General features: G+C 54.8%; 2 protein-coding genes and 1 non-coding gene across 6 annotated transcripts in view; 1 reads left to right on the top strand and 2 right to left on the bottom strand.

Moving 5' to 3' along the window:
* Positions 1 to 244, bottom strand: part of POLDIP3 (DNA polymerase delta interacting protein 3) — a 22,915-nt gene extending 22,671 nt beyond the window's left edge. For 2 of the 3 annotated variants that reach the window (XM_024737460.1, XM_024737461.1), the window contains exon 1: positions 93 to 229. In XM_024737460.1, coding sequence (XP_024593228.1) covers positions 93 to 151 — 59 coding nt within the window. In that variant the 5' untranslated portion in view covers positions 152 to 229. Of the gene's footprint in view, positions 1 to 92 lie in introns of all 3 variants that reach the window. The other variant, XM_024737459.1, reaches the window with a different exon arrangement.
* Positions 245 to 538: 294 nt separating this feature from the next.
* On the top strand, positions 539 to 688 carry LOC112394739 (U12 minor spliceosomal RNA). Its single transcript, XR_003002194.1, has one exon. It is a non-coding gene; the product is annotated as a U12 minor spliceosomal RNA (small nuclear RNA).
* Positions 689 to 5,221: 4,533 nt separating this feature from the next.
* The window catches only part of CYB5R3 (cytochrome b5 reductase 3), a 23,206-nt gene continuing 13,162 nt past the window's right edge, over positions 5,222 to 15,265 (bottom strand). For both annotated transcript variants that reach the window (XM_024737472.1, XM_024737471.1), the window contains exons 5-9: positions 15,035 to 15,164; positions 14,454 to 14,537; positions 14,149 to 14,234; positions 10,103 to 10,202; positions 5,222 to 6,339 (exon numbers count right to left, since the gene is read on the bottom strand). In XM_024737472.1, the coding sequence (XP_024593240.1) occupies positions 6,167 to 6,339; positions 10,103 to 10,202; positions 14,149 to 14,234; positions 14,454 to 14,537; positions 15,035 to 15,164 (573 nt within the window). In that variant the 3' untranslated portion in view covers positions 5,222 to 6,166. The remainder of the gene's footprint in view (positions 6,340 to 10,102; positions 10,203 to 14,148; positions 14,235 to 14,453; positions 14,538 to 15,034; positions 15,165 to 15,265) is intronic.

Raw genomic sequence — 15,265 nt, 5'->3', positions numbered from 1 at the left:
CCCTCCGCGTCGCGCCCAGACCGTTCCCTCCTCCGCCCCGAGCCTCGCTAAGACTCGGGCCGTGAACCCCGAAAGGAGAAAAGGCCGCTCACCGCCCCTTCGCCGCAGCCCCTCGCTTCCGGATGAGCTCGTCCAGGGAGATGTCCGCCATCTTGTACCGCCGCGCGAGCCGCGAGCAGTAATCGTCCCTCAGCCCTCGAGCCCGCCCCTTCGGCTGCTACGGAGCAACTAGCGGCTTCCGGCGTTCGGCTGACGAAATCTCGCGACAGATCAAACCGAGCAAGAACCGGAAGGGGCGGGGCTCTCCCCGTGAGCCTTTGCGACGTCCGCTGCTTATCTGCATACGGCGGGTCGTAACCCTACCGTTCCCTCTTTCTCCAGACGAGCAAATAAAATGCAAAGCAACAGAAAAGAATTAAATGAGTAAGACAGTCTTCAAAGGAAAGAGGTTCTCGGTTCGACGGTCAACTTTGCCACTCACCGTAGGGCTAATGAGAATGGGATTCATTACCTAGGAAGTAAACGTTAGGAGGAGTTTATGCCTTAAACTTATGAGTAAGGAAAATAACGATTCGGGGTGACGCCCGAATCCTCACTGCTAATGTGAGACGAATTTTTGAGCGGGTAAAGGTTGCCCCTATGGTGACCCGCCTACTTTGCGGGATGCCTGGGAGTTGCGATCTGCCCGTACCCCTTGCATCTAAAAAGTAGAATTTAGTAATTAACCGAATTGAGGAAAGTTGAAGACGAATCGAGGAATTACGTGTAGTTGTCATTATCGATTAACTGTGGTGGTCAAATCTCGCGCCCCTACCCGGGGTTGTTAACCCGTAAAACGGTTGAGATTGGGTTTAGGTAATACAGTCAGTTCTTTGGAGCTTTCGAGGTGCGTTGACTGGGAGTGTTACCAGTTAATTGTTCGGGGGAGACAACGTGCAGTACATAGGAGCCTCGTTGTGTAGGTTATAATGCAGTGCTTACGTACCACGGCTCACACTTGTAGGCAGTAGGACGTTTACAATGTTTTTGCTAGCCTGACCGTTGTCTTCCTGATCTGCACAATGGGGCACAGGAACTACGTCGCTGCGAGGGCCAAATGAAGTGTTCCGAATCTGTATTTTTTTTTTAATTGATGTAATTTCAGTCTCCAGCACTGATCCTGGTGGGAGGTTCAGTATGTCGAACCAGTGAATGAAAAATACAACAACAGCAGGAAACGGAATTCCTTGGCGATCCAGTGGTGAGGACTGCGCGGTTCTGCTGCAGCGGGCCCGGGGTTAGATCCCTGATCGCGGAAGTAAAACACCCGCATGCAGCGCGGTGTGGCCGAAACACCCCTAACAGAAAAACAGAAACATAAAACAAAGACTAAACGTGCAACGCGTTTTAGACCAGCGCCGAACAAAGATTAAGTGCCCTATGAATCACTGCTGTAAGTACAACGCGTGAGTGGAGTTATGTGTTCTCGACAGAACATCACACCGCAGATGAAAACCTGGCGTCAGAAAGAAGGTCCGTGGAGAGACGAGGTGGTGAAGATTGGGCACCGGAGGAGGGAAATCCAGGTCCCCGCCCTCGCAGCCGTGATTGGCTGCTGGCTGGCTCTCCTTTTCTCAGCCGTGAAACAGGACCATTAACTCCTCCCTCCGCGTGGTCCCGGGAAGGAACGCGGAAACCAGGAACCAACCATTGGCCGGCTGCCCAGCGGAGGGCAGGCAGGTGCGCAGGAATAGGAAAGGGCCAGAGGAGCGCGAGAGTTAAGGCCCTTTCGCACCTCCACGCGAAGAAAGCGAAGTGTAAAAATAGCGCTTAAATAATTTCCTTAAACTACCCCAATAGTGGAGTCATTGATGTCATGTAATTCTGTGACTGCCGGATTGCCCTCCTCCAGAAGCGTTTCGGAACTTCGTGGGGTCTTATTTGGGTGTCGGAACGGCAGGGATCCGGTCACGTGGAGGCGGGGACGGGATGGGACGTCCCGCTGGATCTCCCAACGCTCGGGACATTCCCGGGGCGGAGGCGCCGATTACGATTCTTTGATCCTGGGTTTCGCTCCATTTCTTGTATGAACACGCAGGACTTTTTTCCTGGTGTAAACAACTATGGGATTGCCAGCAACGCACCTGCGCTGTAGCCAAAGGAACTGGGTCCTGCCTTACTTGGAGACTAACCAACAATTGTGACCCGCCTGGGAAAACCGCACCCCTGTCGGCAGAGCGGGGAAGGCGGGCGGCATGAGAGCCAGTGCAGGGACCATGCGTCCATGCAGACTCCTGATGCTTCCGTCTACGGGCCTTGGGGCCACCAGCATTTACATGCTGAAATGTGCATCATTTTATGAAGTCCTTTCCTTTTTTGCTTTTATAATATGTTTGGGTTTTGCATTTTTGTTTTTAATATTTATTCGGCTGCGTTGGGTCTTAGTTGTGTTGTGTAGGCTCTTCGTTGTGGCGCTCAGGGCTTCCTCTCCAGTTGTGGAGCGCGGGCTCCAGAGAGCGTGGGGTCAGTAGTTGCACGCAGGCTCTAGAGTGCGTACGGTTAGTTACCCCGCGGCATGTGGGCTCTTAGTTCCCTGACCAGGGATCAAACCTGCGTCCCCTGCATTGGAAGGCAGATTCTTAACCGCTGGACCACCACGGAAGTCCCCTTTGTGTTGATTTTTTTAAAAATTCTGTATAGGTAGGTGGTATCAGTGGTGACTTCAGGAGCATAAAGCGGCTGTTATAAATGTTGTTTTTAAATGGTGTCACGTCTGAGAGGGTGGGGAATCACTGGCCTATTCACTCACCCATTTTACAGGTTGGGAGACAGACTTATAAGAGGGTAGGGACCAGGTCCAATTTACATCCTTCTTCCCAGCTTCAGCAGACAGCCTCTTGTGGGCTCAGGCAGTGTGCAGCAAGTCTCAACGCTCAGGCCCGTTTTCTTATCCTCCAGACGGGGACAGGCACCAGGAGACCTAATGTGTATCAAGCGCTCAGCAGAGTCCTCAGCAGACGGTAGGTGTGGAGAAGAGCCATCAGGGCCTGAGAGGCCCAGGCTGAGTCCTTCCCCTGCCCACTGAGGAGTCCCAGCCCTGCTCCAGGATGTGTGAGGGCCAGAGACAGAATGGAAGGTGAGAGATGAAAGGGGAGAGTGGCTCCCTAGCCCCGAGGCCTCCTGTGAACTCCCCCATCTTCTCCTCTTCCCCACTCTACTCCAGCCACACTGGCCCTCACTGTGTCCCAGGGCCTCCGCACTTGCTGGTCACTCCCGCTGGAGTACCCCTCTAGTCCTGCCTCCCTCTTCAGTCTCATCCTCACTGTCCCCTCAGCCACCTGCCTTCCTTGATCTGTTTCTGAAAGTTTCTTCCACAAGCTTGTTCTAGCCACAAGGCCTTCACACTTGCTGTTCCGCCTTGAACACCTACCCCAGCGGGGCCAGCTCCTTCCCTTCACATCGCAGCACAAAGGTCACCTCCTCAGGGGGAGTTCCTGCTGCCCAACTCTGAGAACAGCCCTCATTCCCACACTGTCCCGTCTTTTTTTGGTTTTTAATTTTATTTTTACTTTTGGTTGCGATGGGTCTTTGTTGCTGCACAGGGACTTTCTCTGGTAGCGGTGAGCGGGGGCTATTCTTCATTGCAGTGCGCGGGCTTCTCATTGTGGTGGCTTCTCTTGTGGAGCACGGGCTCTAGGCACGTGGGCTCAGCAGTTGTGGCTTGCAGACTCTAGAGCGCAGGCTCAGTAGTTGTGGCGCACAGGCTTAGTTGCTCCGAGGCATGTGGGATCTTCCCAGACCGGGCCTTGAACCCGTGTCCCCTGCATTGACAGGTGGATTCTTAATCAGTGTGCCACCAGAGAAGCCCCACACTGTCCCATCTTTAACTTCCATCTTGGCATTTCCCATCACCTGTTACTTGTCTAGTGTCTTTCTTGTGAACACCCCAGGAGCAGGGAAGGGTGTGTCTGGAGCAGCCTTGGCCCTGGCCCTGGCCCTGGAAGAGTGCCTGAATGAATGAAGGCACTCCCTTCCTCACCTGTAGCTTCCCCAGGACAGGGCAACACCTGCCTTGCCTCAGGCCCGACCTCCACCCTGAAAGCCATTCACTGCCCTGAGCCTCAGTCTCTCTGTTGCAAATAGGTGCTACTGACTTCTCTCTACTTCTCTCAGGGCTCTCCAGAGGACAGAGTAAAAAGGAAAACACTGGGGACACAGGGGGTTGTCCAAAGTTGGGACTGGGGACACCTTTTAACGCGGCTGAGATGATGTGAATAAGGCTGGGTGTAAGGGGAGGGTTAAAAGTTGGACCCCCACTGTCCACACTCCATCTATTCCCAGGAATCTACCCTAAAAGAAGTCATAAGGAGGGTGAAGGACTGCCCCTGCTGGCGCAGTGCCTAAGAATCCGCCTGCCAGTGCAGGGGCCACGGGTTCGAGCCCTGGCCTGGGAAGAGCCCACATGCCGTGGAGCAACTAAGCCCGTGTGCCACGACTACTGAGCCTGCGCTCTGGAGCCCGCAAGCCACAACTACTGAGCCTGCGTGCCACAACTACTGAAGCCTGCGTGCCTAGAGCCTGTGCTCCACGACAAGAGAAGCCACCACAATGAGAAGCCCCCGCACCGCAACGAAGCGTAGCCCCCGCTCGCCACAACTAGAGAAAGCCCGCAAGCAGCGACGAGGACCCAACGCAGCCAAAAATAAAAATAAATTTTAAAAAAAAGGAGGGTGAACACGGCCACTGTTATTTACAAAATCTGCAAACTGGAAACAGCCTAACTGTCCAACAACAGGGATTTGCTACATAAGAAAATCATGACCCATGTGGGCCTATGGCGAGCTTCTGACCACAGCGGGAAAGCACATCTGACAGTAGGGGAAAGCAGAGGCCACACAGTGGATGACGTGGTGTCATCCAAGTTCTAAGTGCTGGCCTCTAGATTCCGGCACTTTTTCCCCTGTGTATACTCCTCTGAACTCTCCCAATTTTTTTTTTTTTTTTTTTTTGGCTGCACCACATTAGCTTGTGGGATCTTAGTTCCCCGACCAGGGCTCAAACCCAGGCCCCCTGCAGCGGAAGCACGGAGTCCTAACCACTGGACTGCCAGGGAAGTCCCCAAGTTTTCTACTATAAACACAAACGTCAGAAATAAATGCCAGGCCTTACACAGCCCCTTCCTCTCCCCCTCCCTCCCCCACAAGGACATAGGTCACAGAGCCTCCAGGAGCTGCAAAAAGTGTTCAGATTAGCAAAGTTTTACTTCAACATGTGTGCTCATAAATGACTCTGAAAAGCCGATATGCAAGAGGATGACACGCTGTGGTCTAAAGGCAACGTCGAGGCCACTGAGAATGTCCCTCAGACAAGAGGCTCTGCTCAAAATCTCCCCCACCTGGGGTGAGGGCAGCAGGACGGGGGTCTGGGACAGAGGGATAAACACATCATCTCAGCTCTCCCATCAGGACTGGCGGCCCGGGACCCCAAGCTGGTCGATCAGAGGTCAACTGCTTGGAACTCCCAAAGCTGCCCGAACGTTCTGGTGTTTCAGGGAAATGCGAAGGCTCCCGGAGGGCCCGTGTGCCGGATGGAAGGGCCCTTGGTCAGCCCCCTCCTAGTCCAGCCCCAGGGGGAGCCCAACTCCCTGCTGGCCGGGCCTGCTGTGCCCTGGGGTCGGGGCAGCCTCTCACCCCAGCAGCCCCGTCAAGAGGACGTGTTGGTGTTACCGATCACGTAGTGTCAGGTGCCGAGGCCTGGCTGTGGCCCTGAAGCAGGCAGTGGGTAGGGGCCTGGCACCTGCAGCTATGGGCTGCCCGTATATTTATGTTTATTTCCAGAGTGTGGTATGCTCTGGGGAGGGTGGGCAGCATGGTGCTGGCAGCCTCGGCCCAGTAGTGTGTGTGTTTTGTTGGGGGGGGGGAGACATCTCCAGTGAGGCCCAGACAGAAATCTGCCCTAAAGGTGGCCGACAGCGGCCACCTGTAACAGAGCCCTGCTCCCAAAGGGGCCCCTCGGGGGCCAGCCCAGCGGGGTGACCTCCCAGGCACGGGCAGGCCAGGCTGAACCCGGCTGCAGCAGGAGACATGGGGGAGAGTGGTGTTAACAAACGACAGCAGGAGGGGTGGGTATGGACAGGGCGACAGGGCGCGGTGAGTGTGGGGCGAAGCCAGTGGCCAGGGCCCGCACATCAGAAGGCGAAGCAGCGCTCCTTGGGGTGGCCCACGCGGTCCAGGTTGGGCAGGCAGGCGTACTGGATCATGGGCGGGGGTCCGCACATCAGCACCAGCGGCTCCTCCTCTGGGGGCGGAAGGTGGTCCCGGATCATCTCCTCGTTCACGAAGCCCTGGCTGTAGTCCCAGGCTGCGGGGTGGGAGACCAGGTGAGCCCGAGTATGGCCGTGTGACCAACTGCCCACTGCCCACCCGCCCAGCACCCTCTCCTCCGTGACGAAGTTCCTGTGCCATGAATTCCTCCCTTCTTTCCACAAACACTGAAGGCTGAAGAGGCTGAGCCAAGTAAGCCCTCAGCCCGATCCCCTGCCCCCAAGCCGGGCTCACCTGTGCCTCAAAGGCGAGCCCATCAACTTCCCCCACCACGCTTCACAGCGTGCAACGCGTTTCACTGCCACTGGCCTCTCATGTGGCCCTCAGAACCGCCCTGTGGGCGGACAGGGCAGGGGTTACTGATCCCATTTTACAGATGTGGGAACTGAGGCCAAGAGGACCCAGAGTTGAGTTGTCCCAGGTCACACAAAAAGGCATGGACAGGGCTGGGACGTTAGCCCCAGGTCCCAGAGGTCCCCCAGCCAGTGCCAGGCTGGTCAGGGTGACATCTCCTACCCCACCACCCTCCATGCTACCTACTGGCCCTGTGCCCACTGTCTGACTCTTCCCTCCACTGCATGTCGGTCCACAAGGAGCTGTGTCTGGTCCACAGCTGTAGTCCCAGTGCCCAGACAGCCCCACACACAGTAGTTACGCAATAAGCAATGAGTAAAGGAACGTGTCCCAAATAAGCAATCGGTGAGCCTGAAAACAGCAAGGCCAGGACCCAGGCTGAAGCTCCAGATGCAGGACCCTCGTGGCAGCCACAGCTCCTCTAGGTCCTGCGGCCTCCCTGTCTCACACACGCACGTGTACATGCGCAGTGTGTCTCCAGGTTTCACCTGAGATCCAGAGCCACCTTTTATTCCTACAAGTCACTGCTGGTGCCCGCGGCGAGAACCTGGTGCCCCGAGGCTGGCAGGGCTCTAGTCCCACCCGGGCCCTCAGGACTGACCTGCCAGTAGGGGCTGCTCAGGGAGGGGAACCAGCCAGTTCCAGGAGCACGGTGGGCCCACGGGGACGGCAGGCTGGCAGGGCTCTGCCAGGAGAATGGGGCTCTGATGACTGGGGCCCGAGGAGAGGGGGAGGAGGCGACACCCAGCCCGGCTCCACTCTGGCTCCGATCTACGCCTTGGCTTCCACGTCTGCGTTCAGGGCCGTAACTCCCCCATCACGGCAGACAATGCTCTCTGCATCACATCATGTACACTCCATGGGGGGGGTCCCTTGCGAGGGGCCAAGCCAGTCCCAGCTGGTCTTGGGATGAGGAAGAGTCTGCTGTGCTGAGCAATGGGGTATTCTTTACCTCATGGACACTGAGCTGAGTAACTGACCCCATCTCCCTTTTCACTTTGGCTGCTGGGAAGCTCAGAGTGATATACATGGCCACCCACAGCAAGTGTGCATCACAGCCCATGCTTCTGTACAAACCTCATTCCCAATTCCATTCTATGGCCCTGCCCTTGTTTTTCTTTCACTCCCACTTTCCATTTATACCACTCCGACTCACTCTATGAGTCTTTGTAAGGTACCTAAAATCCCTCTGGAACAAGGCGGGACATAGGTAGGTAGATAACATTTTATTAACAGATCTAAAATTACTTTGAAAAAACCTGCATGGGACTAAACCATATTTGCTAGTGTAATGAATGTACAGGTATGTAAGACACATCTCAATTTCACAAGGACGTTTTTAGACAGTGTATTTTTCTTTACTTGTATACTGAAGGTGACTTTGTAGGGGAAACAGAGTCAGCTGGCCCCTCTCCCCTGTTCTTTTGCTTAGCTCCACAACTGCCTGCTGGCCTGGTACCATTTTCCTCCTCAGCGTCTACCCTTTTCAGCTTACACCTTAATGTTACGGCAATACCCGAACTACTCTCGAACTGTGGTCAGGGTAATAATAAACGTAAGTGTAAAATACCGGGAGACTACCCAACTGTACTTCTCCTTGGTCAGTAACTGGTTACTCTTAAAACTGTCCCCAGGAGGCACTTCGGTATAGGCGTTGCCAGGCGTCACCACCAGAGGGCAGTGTCCACTCCTCCTGCGGCCAGGCCATGTGCAGGCAACAGGGGTAGAGACCCCTGCAAGGACACTCCCATCGTGGCCAATGAGCCTACCTGACCACACTCTAGAACCTGCAACCAGAAGGGAGCTAAACCAGCTTTCATTTCCCCCTTTTGAATGAGACGTGGGTACAAGATAAATTCCTTTCTTGGGCTTCCCGGGTGATGCAGGGGACACGGGTTCGTGCCCCGGTCCGGGAGGATCCCACATGCCGTGAAGCGGCTGGACCCGTGAGCCACGGCTGCTGAGCTGGATGGGAGAGGCCACAGCAGTGAGAGGCCCGCGTATCGCAAAAAAAAAAAAAAAAAAAATTCCTTTCTTTACTGGAAGCTCGGAGTCCCAGAACCAGTGCCTCCTGTGCGACCTCCAGTCTCTATGACTCTACTTTGTCTTTTCTGGGTCTCATTAATCACCTGCTACTGTACTTTATAATTTACTAATAAACCTGTTTCCTGTTCGTCTTCCCCAACTAGAACATCAGCTCGGGCCAGGCTGGTTTCGGGAACACACAGAGTGAGGGGTCCGACCAGGAGGAGACCCACTGAGACACGGGTGGGCCCAGGACGGCTGGTCCAGTCAGAGGCCCCAGAATAAGACTGTCAGGTCCTTGGATCCACCAGGGGCCCAGGATCCGATTTGGTCAACCCAGGAGGGTGGCTCCTCTCTCAGGGATGGACCCTGTTGAGATGGGTACCTCCAGAGCCCGCCTGCTCATTTCTGGGGGAAGCAGAGGGTGGCCTGTTCCCCACACTGCGGTGGGGAACAGGGGACCGGGTGGCTGTGTGAGGAGGAGGAGGCAAAGCAAGGGCAGTGTGGCAGCAAGCTGGTGCCCATGTGGGTGCTTTGAAAATGTCCAGTTTCTAATATTTAAAAATTTCCCATGGAAGTGCAGGCCCCCAGCTTCCCCTGAAAAATGGGAAGGCTGGCCTCCAGGGCGGTACTCCTGCACAGCAGGGCTGCCCGCAGCTGGGAAGGGGCTGCCCCTCTGCACAGGCAGATGCTCTCCAATTCGTCACAGTCCCCACCACTCCCTATAGTCTCCTAACTCTGAAGCCAAACATCACTGGTGTTATCTACCAAGAAGCCTCAGCTGCTGCTTTTCTTACAACAGAGAAGAAGTTAAGATATTTTTTGTAACCACATCTACCTAAGGAGGAGAATGGAGTACAGTTTAGCTCCCAGAGGGCAACCTTGTTTCAGGTTTTAGGGGCAGCCCTCATTCACCACCTCCTATGTGACCTTGGCAAACAGCTTAAACACCTGGATAAGTAGAATGAAGGTAACTGTACATCAGCCCAGCCCACACTCCAGGGCTGATGATGGGAGAGAAAATGGGTGTAAAGTGCCTTACAGGGTATACACTGCAACGTGGAAACACTCACCCTCACCCCAGCACTGGCCCTGGAGACCTGCCCCACAGTGAGCCCCGGCCTAGGGGGAGAACGCCAGCCTTGTTTGTCCAGCTGAGAGCAGGGCAGGCAGGGGAAGGTCTGGGACTCTGGAGGAGGCGGGTGTGAATTCAAGCCCTAGCTCTGGGGTTTTCCCACTGTGTGCTGTGGGGCACTTGCGTTCCCTCTCTAATCCCTCTTTCCTCATCACCTTCCTCTCACAGGGCCACAGTGAGCACCAAAGGAGACCATGCAAGCAGAAGCCTCTACAACGGCAGAGGGCTCCACCAGGTGAGCGTGGGCCGGCACCTCCACCCAGCCCACCCTCCTGGGCGCTCTCACCTTCAGGGGCTTTGTCCACTGTGTACCAGAGCTTGAAGCGCGCAGAATGTTCGTTCCTCAGTTCCTCCAGCTCGGGCCGCAGCAGGATGTCCTTCTCAGTCTGCAGGGGGACAGGACCCAGCGGTCAGGAGGGACAGCGACAGGGACTGCCTTTGGAGACCCTCGTCATCCCGCCCACCCATGGGCCGCACACTTGGCAAAGCTTCCAAGGAAAGTCCAAGTCTTTCTATGTTCTGGCATCTCAGCTTGTACGTCCACAGTCTAGGAAATACAGATACTACTTCCCCAGATCACACCTGTCCCTCCGCAGCCTTGCCCACGCCAATCCCTCTGCTTGGCCTGCAGCTCCCCACTTTCCATCCCCACTGATTTCATTTAGCCAGCCCCACATGGCCCTGTAGAGTTCGGCTTGTCACCTCCTCCAGGAAGCCTTCTCAGACCCCCAGGGAACATCAGCAATCTGCTTCTGAAACAGCCCCTCTTTTTTTTTTTTTTTTTGAAACAGCCCCTCTTTCCATTCCTAACCACAGACTTTGCCCTGCATGTCTGCAGGTCACTCACAGACGGACAGGGCTCCTCAGGCCGGTGGGTGGCGAGACTGATCTCATAAGACTGTTGTGAAACTGGGGGCCAAAGAGCTCTGTCGATCAGAAAAGGTCACTGGCTCACAAACCTCTACTGAGCCCCGGGCTGGGTGAGGGAGACTACGGGAGAGGCGTGGAGATTGTTCTGAGCAACCTCTTTTCCTCTTTTTTTTTTTTTTTAACATCTTTATTGGAGTATTAATTGCTTTACAATGGTGTATTAGTTTCTGCTTTATAACAAAGTGAATCAGTTATACATACACATATATCCCCATATCTCCTCCCTCTTGCGTCTCTGAGCATCTTCTTTATGAACAATGCCTCTCTGACCACCCTCACTGCCCTGTTCCTGAGGATAAACTCGAGGGAGTGGAGTTCAGTGTAGAAAATTCCACATGGTTAGGGCGTTCAACACAGCAGCTGCTTTACAACCCCCAGGTAGGTTACACCGAGGCGCACACCAGCAGCGTGCCCAGGAGTATCCATCTCCCTACACCTCTACCAGCACTGGGTAATGATCCTTTAAGCTTTGGCAATCAGATTAATGGAAAGTAAAGCTTATGTTTTATTTTTTATTATTAATAAGTAAGTTTGTCACCGGTCTAGTAATATCTTATTAGTTTGTAAAAACTTTTTATATGAAGGATATTAATTTTCATTGGTGATGCATTATATGTCTCATCCCCAGTTACTTATCTTTCTACCTTATTTATAGTTTGTGTTTTTCCCCAGGGGAGCTTTTCATTTTTAAGCAGATGGTTCCAACAATCTTCTCTCTGACGGGCTCTCCCTGGTGTCTTGCTTAGACTGACCATCCTTGTTCACTCATTCATCAGTACTTCCTGTAGAAATGCTCACCTTCTACTTTTTTTTTTTTTTAAGAAAAGGGCATATGTTGAACTCATACTTTATTTATTTATTTTTTAATTAATTTATTTATGGCTGTGTTGGGTCTTCGTTTCTGTGCGAGGGCTTTCTCCAGTTGTGGCAAGCGGGGGCCACTCTTCATCGCGGTGCGCGGGCCTCTCATTATCGCGGCCTCTCTTGTTGCGGAGTACAGGCTCCAGACGCGCAGGCTCAGTAGTTGTGGCTCATGGGCCTAGTTGCTCCGCGGCATGTGGGATCTTCCCAGACCAGGGCTCGAACCCGTGTCCCCTGCATTGGCAGGCAGATTCTCAACCACTGTGCCACCAGGGAAGCCCTCACCTTCTACTCTTAAAGCTTCAATTTTTTACATGTGTATCTTTAACCTAAACTTCATTTTTGTACAAGGTAAGGGATCTACTTCGTTTTTTCCAAGTGCATAGCAACTAACTCAACACTCCTTTTCCTTTCTCTTTTTATGTTTGGTATGTCACCTGCATCAGATACAAAGTCTCTCCTACACTTGGGTCTGTTTCTAGGCCAGGGCTGTTCAATGCAGTTTTCTACAATGATGGGAACGTTCTACAATAGATCTGTGTTATCCCACAGGGTAACCACTGGCCACATGTGGCTATGAAACCAATGAAATGTGGCTAGTGAGACTGGGAAAGCGAGTTTTTAACTTCGTTCAATCTTAACTAATTTAAGTGTAACTAGCCACATGTTCCGGCATGTCCCAGCACAGTCTAGATTTCCTGTCGTGCTATCCAGAAGTGCAGTTAAGTCCAGTAAGCCCAGGTCTCACGTGTGGCTCCAGAACCAGGCTATTTTTATCACTGACACTTTTCAGTATGTTTTAATATCCAGTGCGCTAAGTTCTTCCTTGTCACTCTTCTTTTTCAAAACTTTCTTGGCTGTGCATGTGTACTTTATCTTCCAGGCCATACTGCATCATTTTGTCATATTAAAGGGGAGAAAATATCCCCACTGGGACTTCGAGTATTACTTTATGAAGAACTGACACCTTCGGAATCTCTGTCTCCCTGTCCAAGAAGCAGGGCGCCCCGCTGTTTATTAACACTCCCTAGTGCCCTTCTGAAAAGTCGTGCTTCCCTGACTCAGGGACTCAGGATGTCGTCCTCAACCTGCCTCCCCACCAGCCTCCACTCCCATCACTAGGTCACTCCAGGAAGAATGCACACGTCTGCAACGTTAAACGCTCCTATCCAAGGCCATCTCAACCCTCACAACCGTCCCAAGAGGTGGGTCCCCCGTTACCCTACATTACGGATGGGCAAATGGAGGGGCTGTGGCCCCCGTCCAAGCCAAGCACAGAGGTCACTGAGGACAGGGGAAGGAGGGGCAATGACTCAACTGGAGCAAAGCAGCAGTTCCCACAGTGTGGCCTGCAGACCCCTGGGGTCCCCGAGACCCTTCAGAGGGACCTTGAGGTCAGAACGATTTTCATATGATACTTAGTTGCCTCCTTCACTCTCCTCCCTCACGGCTTCCAGAGGCTACGGGACTTGTGACACTGCACTGACTAAAGTGCAGAGAGAGATACAGAATCCACCGCCCCTGCTAATGGGCACAAAGATGCCCGTCTAGGCGACAGAGGGCTGACGGCCTCCACAGAGACTGCCCCAGCACTACCAAGCTGAACGCTGCCCACCCTCTCAATCCCACCAGTCAGCTTGGAATTTCTGGCTGCTTCCACCCACCCCTAGTCAAGGCCACCTCAGTTGGCCTCAGAGCAGTTTTCTGCAGCTGTGTGGGACCTCAGCCCGGGGACCTCAGCCCGGCCCCCCCGCCTCCAGGCTCGATGTCCTCACAGATGACACGGAGTGGAGCCTGGGCCAGATGGACCCAGGGGCAAACTGACCTGAACCACATCTGAGAGGCGCAGGGGGCCTGGGCACGGCCCCCACACAGGCAGGGGGTGCCCCGTCTTAGCTTCCCCCCGAAAGGGGCGTCACTGTAAGATCCACGTATTCCATCACGAAACACTGAACCTAGAAAGACCCTTGTGACGACCTTGCTTCATCATCTCATTCCACAGTGAGGGAGCAAAGCCCAGAAAGGGAGAGTGACTTGTCCAAGGCCACACAGCAGGCTGGGGTGGGCAGGCAGCGGGTGTGGGGAGGAGGACATGCATTCAGGATCCGGGGAGCCCAGGTCCAAACCCTGTCCCAACTCCCCCAGCTCAGGGACCTCGCGCAGGTGGGACCTTGGCACGTCATCTGTGAAAACGGCCCTTCGGGCTCCTCCCACTTCACTGGTGGGTTCCAAACTCTGTGTGCGGTGAAGGGAACCCTGAGGTTCCAAGGAAGCAGCCAGAGGAGCTGTGGGTGCTCCAGGTGCCTCACCCCTCCACCAAAGCAGCCCCGCTCGGGTGAGACGCTCTGAGCTCCGCACTGAAAAGCCTGACCCCACCAGCCCCTGTGAGGGCTGCTGTGCACAGAACATTCAGAGCACCCCTCACATTTCAGCCTCCCTGAGCATCTCCGCAAAGCTGTGCAGACCCCTGAGCAGTGCCTGCTGGGCCTCGCCCCCTCTCAGCAGGAGTCGGGTTTGCAGACCTCAGGCCCACCCACTGACCTGGTTGGCAAAGAGCAGATGGCACACGGTCTGATCATCCGGGTCCTTCATGATGGCACGGATCACCTGCAGCATTGGGGTGATTCCTGCAACACAGCCACCCCCCACACACCGCGTGAGCGCCTGCTGCATACGCGCAGGCCCAGTGCCAGGCAGATGCCCAGAGCTGCCAGGACCACTGGGTCTGGGTCCCTGACCTTGGGAAGCTCCCAGTCACTTGTAATCTGTGCCACATCCCACACCCTGGCCCTGAACCACGACGTCTGCCCGCTAGGGACTCAGTGAGGGGCTCCTGGTCCACATACCCGTTCCTCCTGCAATCATGCCCACAGACTTCACCGTTGTGATGACAGGGCTGGATTTCTTGTCCGGACGGATGGCAAACGTTCCTGGGGAGAGGAGAAGGGGTGAGGCCCAGTTCTCAGACATGCTGTGCCTCGGGGTCGGAAGGGCTGGAGAAGCTGCCCCCACCTCAGGGGTTCGGGCGCGGCGGCCACCACAGCCCCCAGCCAGTCAGGGTGAGGGGGATGGGAAGGCGGCACCGGGACCAGCTCAAAGGCCAAGAGGAGCTCGAGGACGAGTGCCTCACTGCTCATGGCTGGGGAGCAGGGAGGCTGGAGAATCAGGGGCGTCCCAGCTCAGCCCTACCCCTTGTTTGTTCTCAGCCAAGCAAAGCTGGTCTGTGGGCCGCATCTGGCCCCCAGAGGCAGCTGGTCTGCAACCCCTGTGCCGGCCACCTTGATTCCTAACAGCCAGGGAAACAGAGGCCCCAGAGAGGAGATGGCTTGTCCTGCGAGAGTCACCCATCCAGACAGCAGCAGAGTCGGGACCTGCACCCAGCATCCACCGCCCCCACTGGGTCCTTGGGGAGTCCAACCCGGATCACCTTTGCCCTGGTAGACCAGCAGCCCATTTGGGCCTCGGAACTCAATGGTGTCTCCAATCTTCATGCTTTCCAGGTACTGGGACATCTTCCCTCCAGCAGGAAACTTGGGGTGGGTGTCTTTGAAGTAAACCTGCAAGACACCCACAGTCCTCAGCTCCCCGTTCCCAGGGCTGCCAGGGTGAGCTCTGGGCCACAGTGGGAAGACGCTCTTCTGGGGTCTTCTGCGGCCGT

Source organism: Neophocaena asiaeorientalis, unplaced genomic scaffold (genome assembly GCF_003031525.2).
Source record: "Neophocaena asiaeorientalis asiaeorientalis breed wild unplaced genomic scaffold, Neophocaena_asiaeorientalis_V1.1 scaffold242, whole genome shotgun sequence".
Classification (NCBI taxonomy): Eukaryota; Metazoa; Chordata; class Mammalia; order Artiodactyla; family Phocoenidae; genus Neophocaena; species Neophocaena asiaeorientalis.
This window is presented reverse-complemented; position numbering and strand designations above follow the sequence as displayed.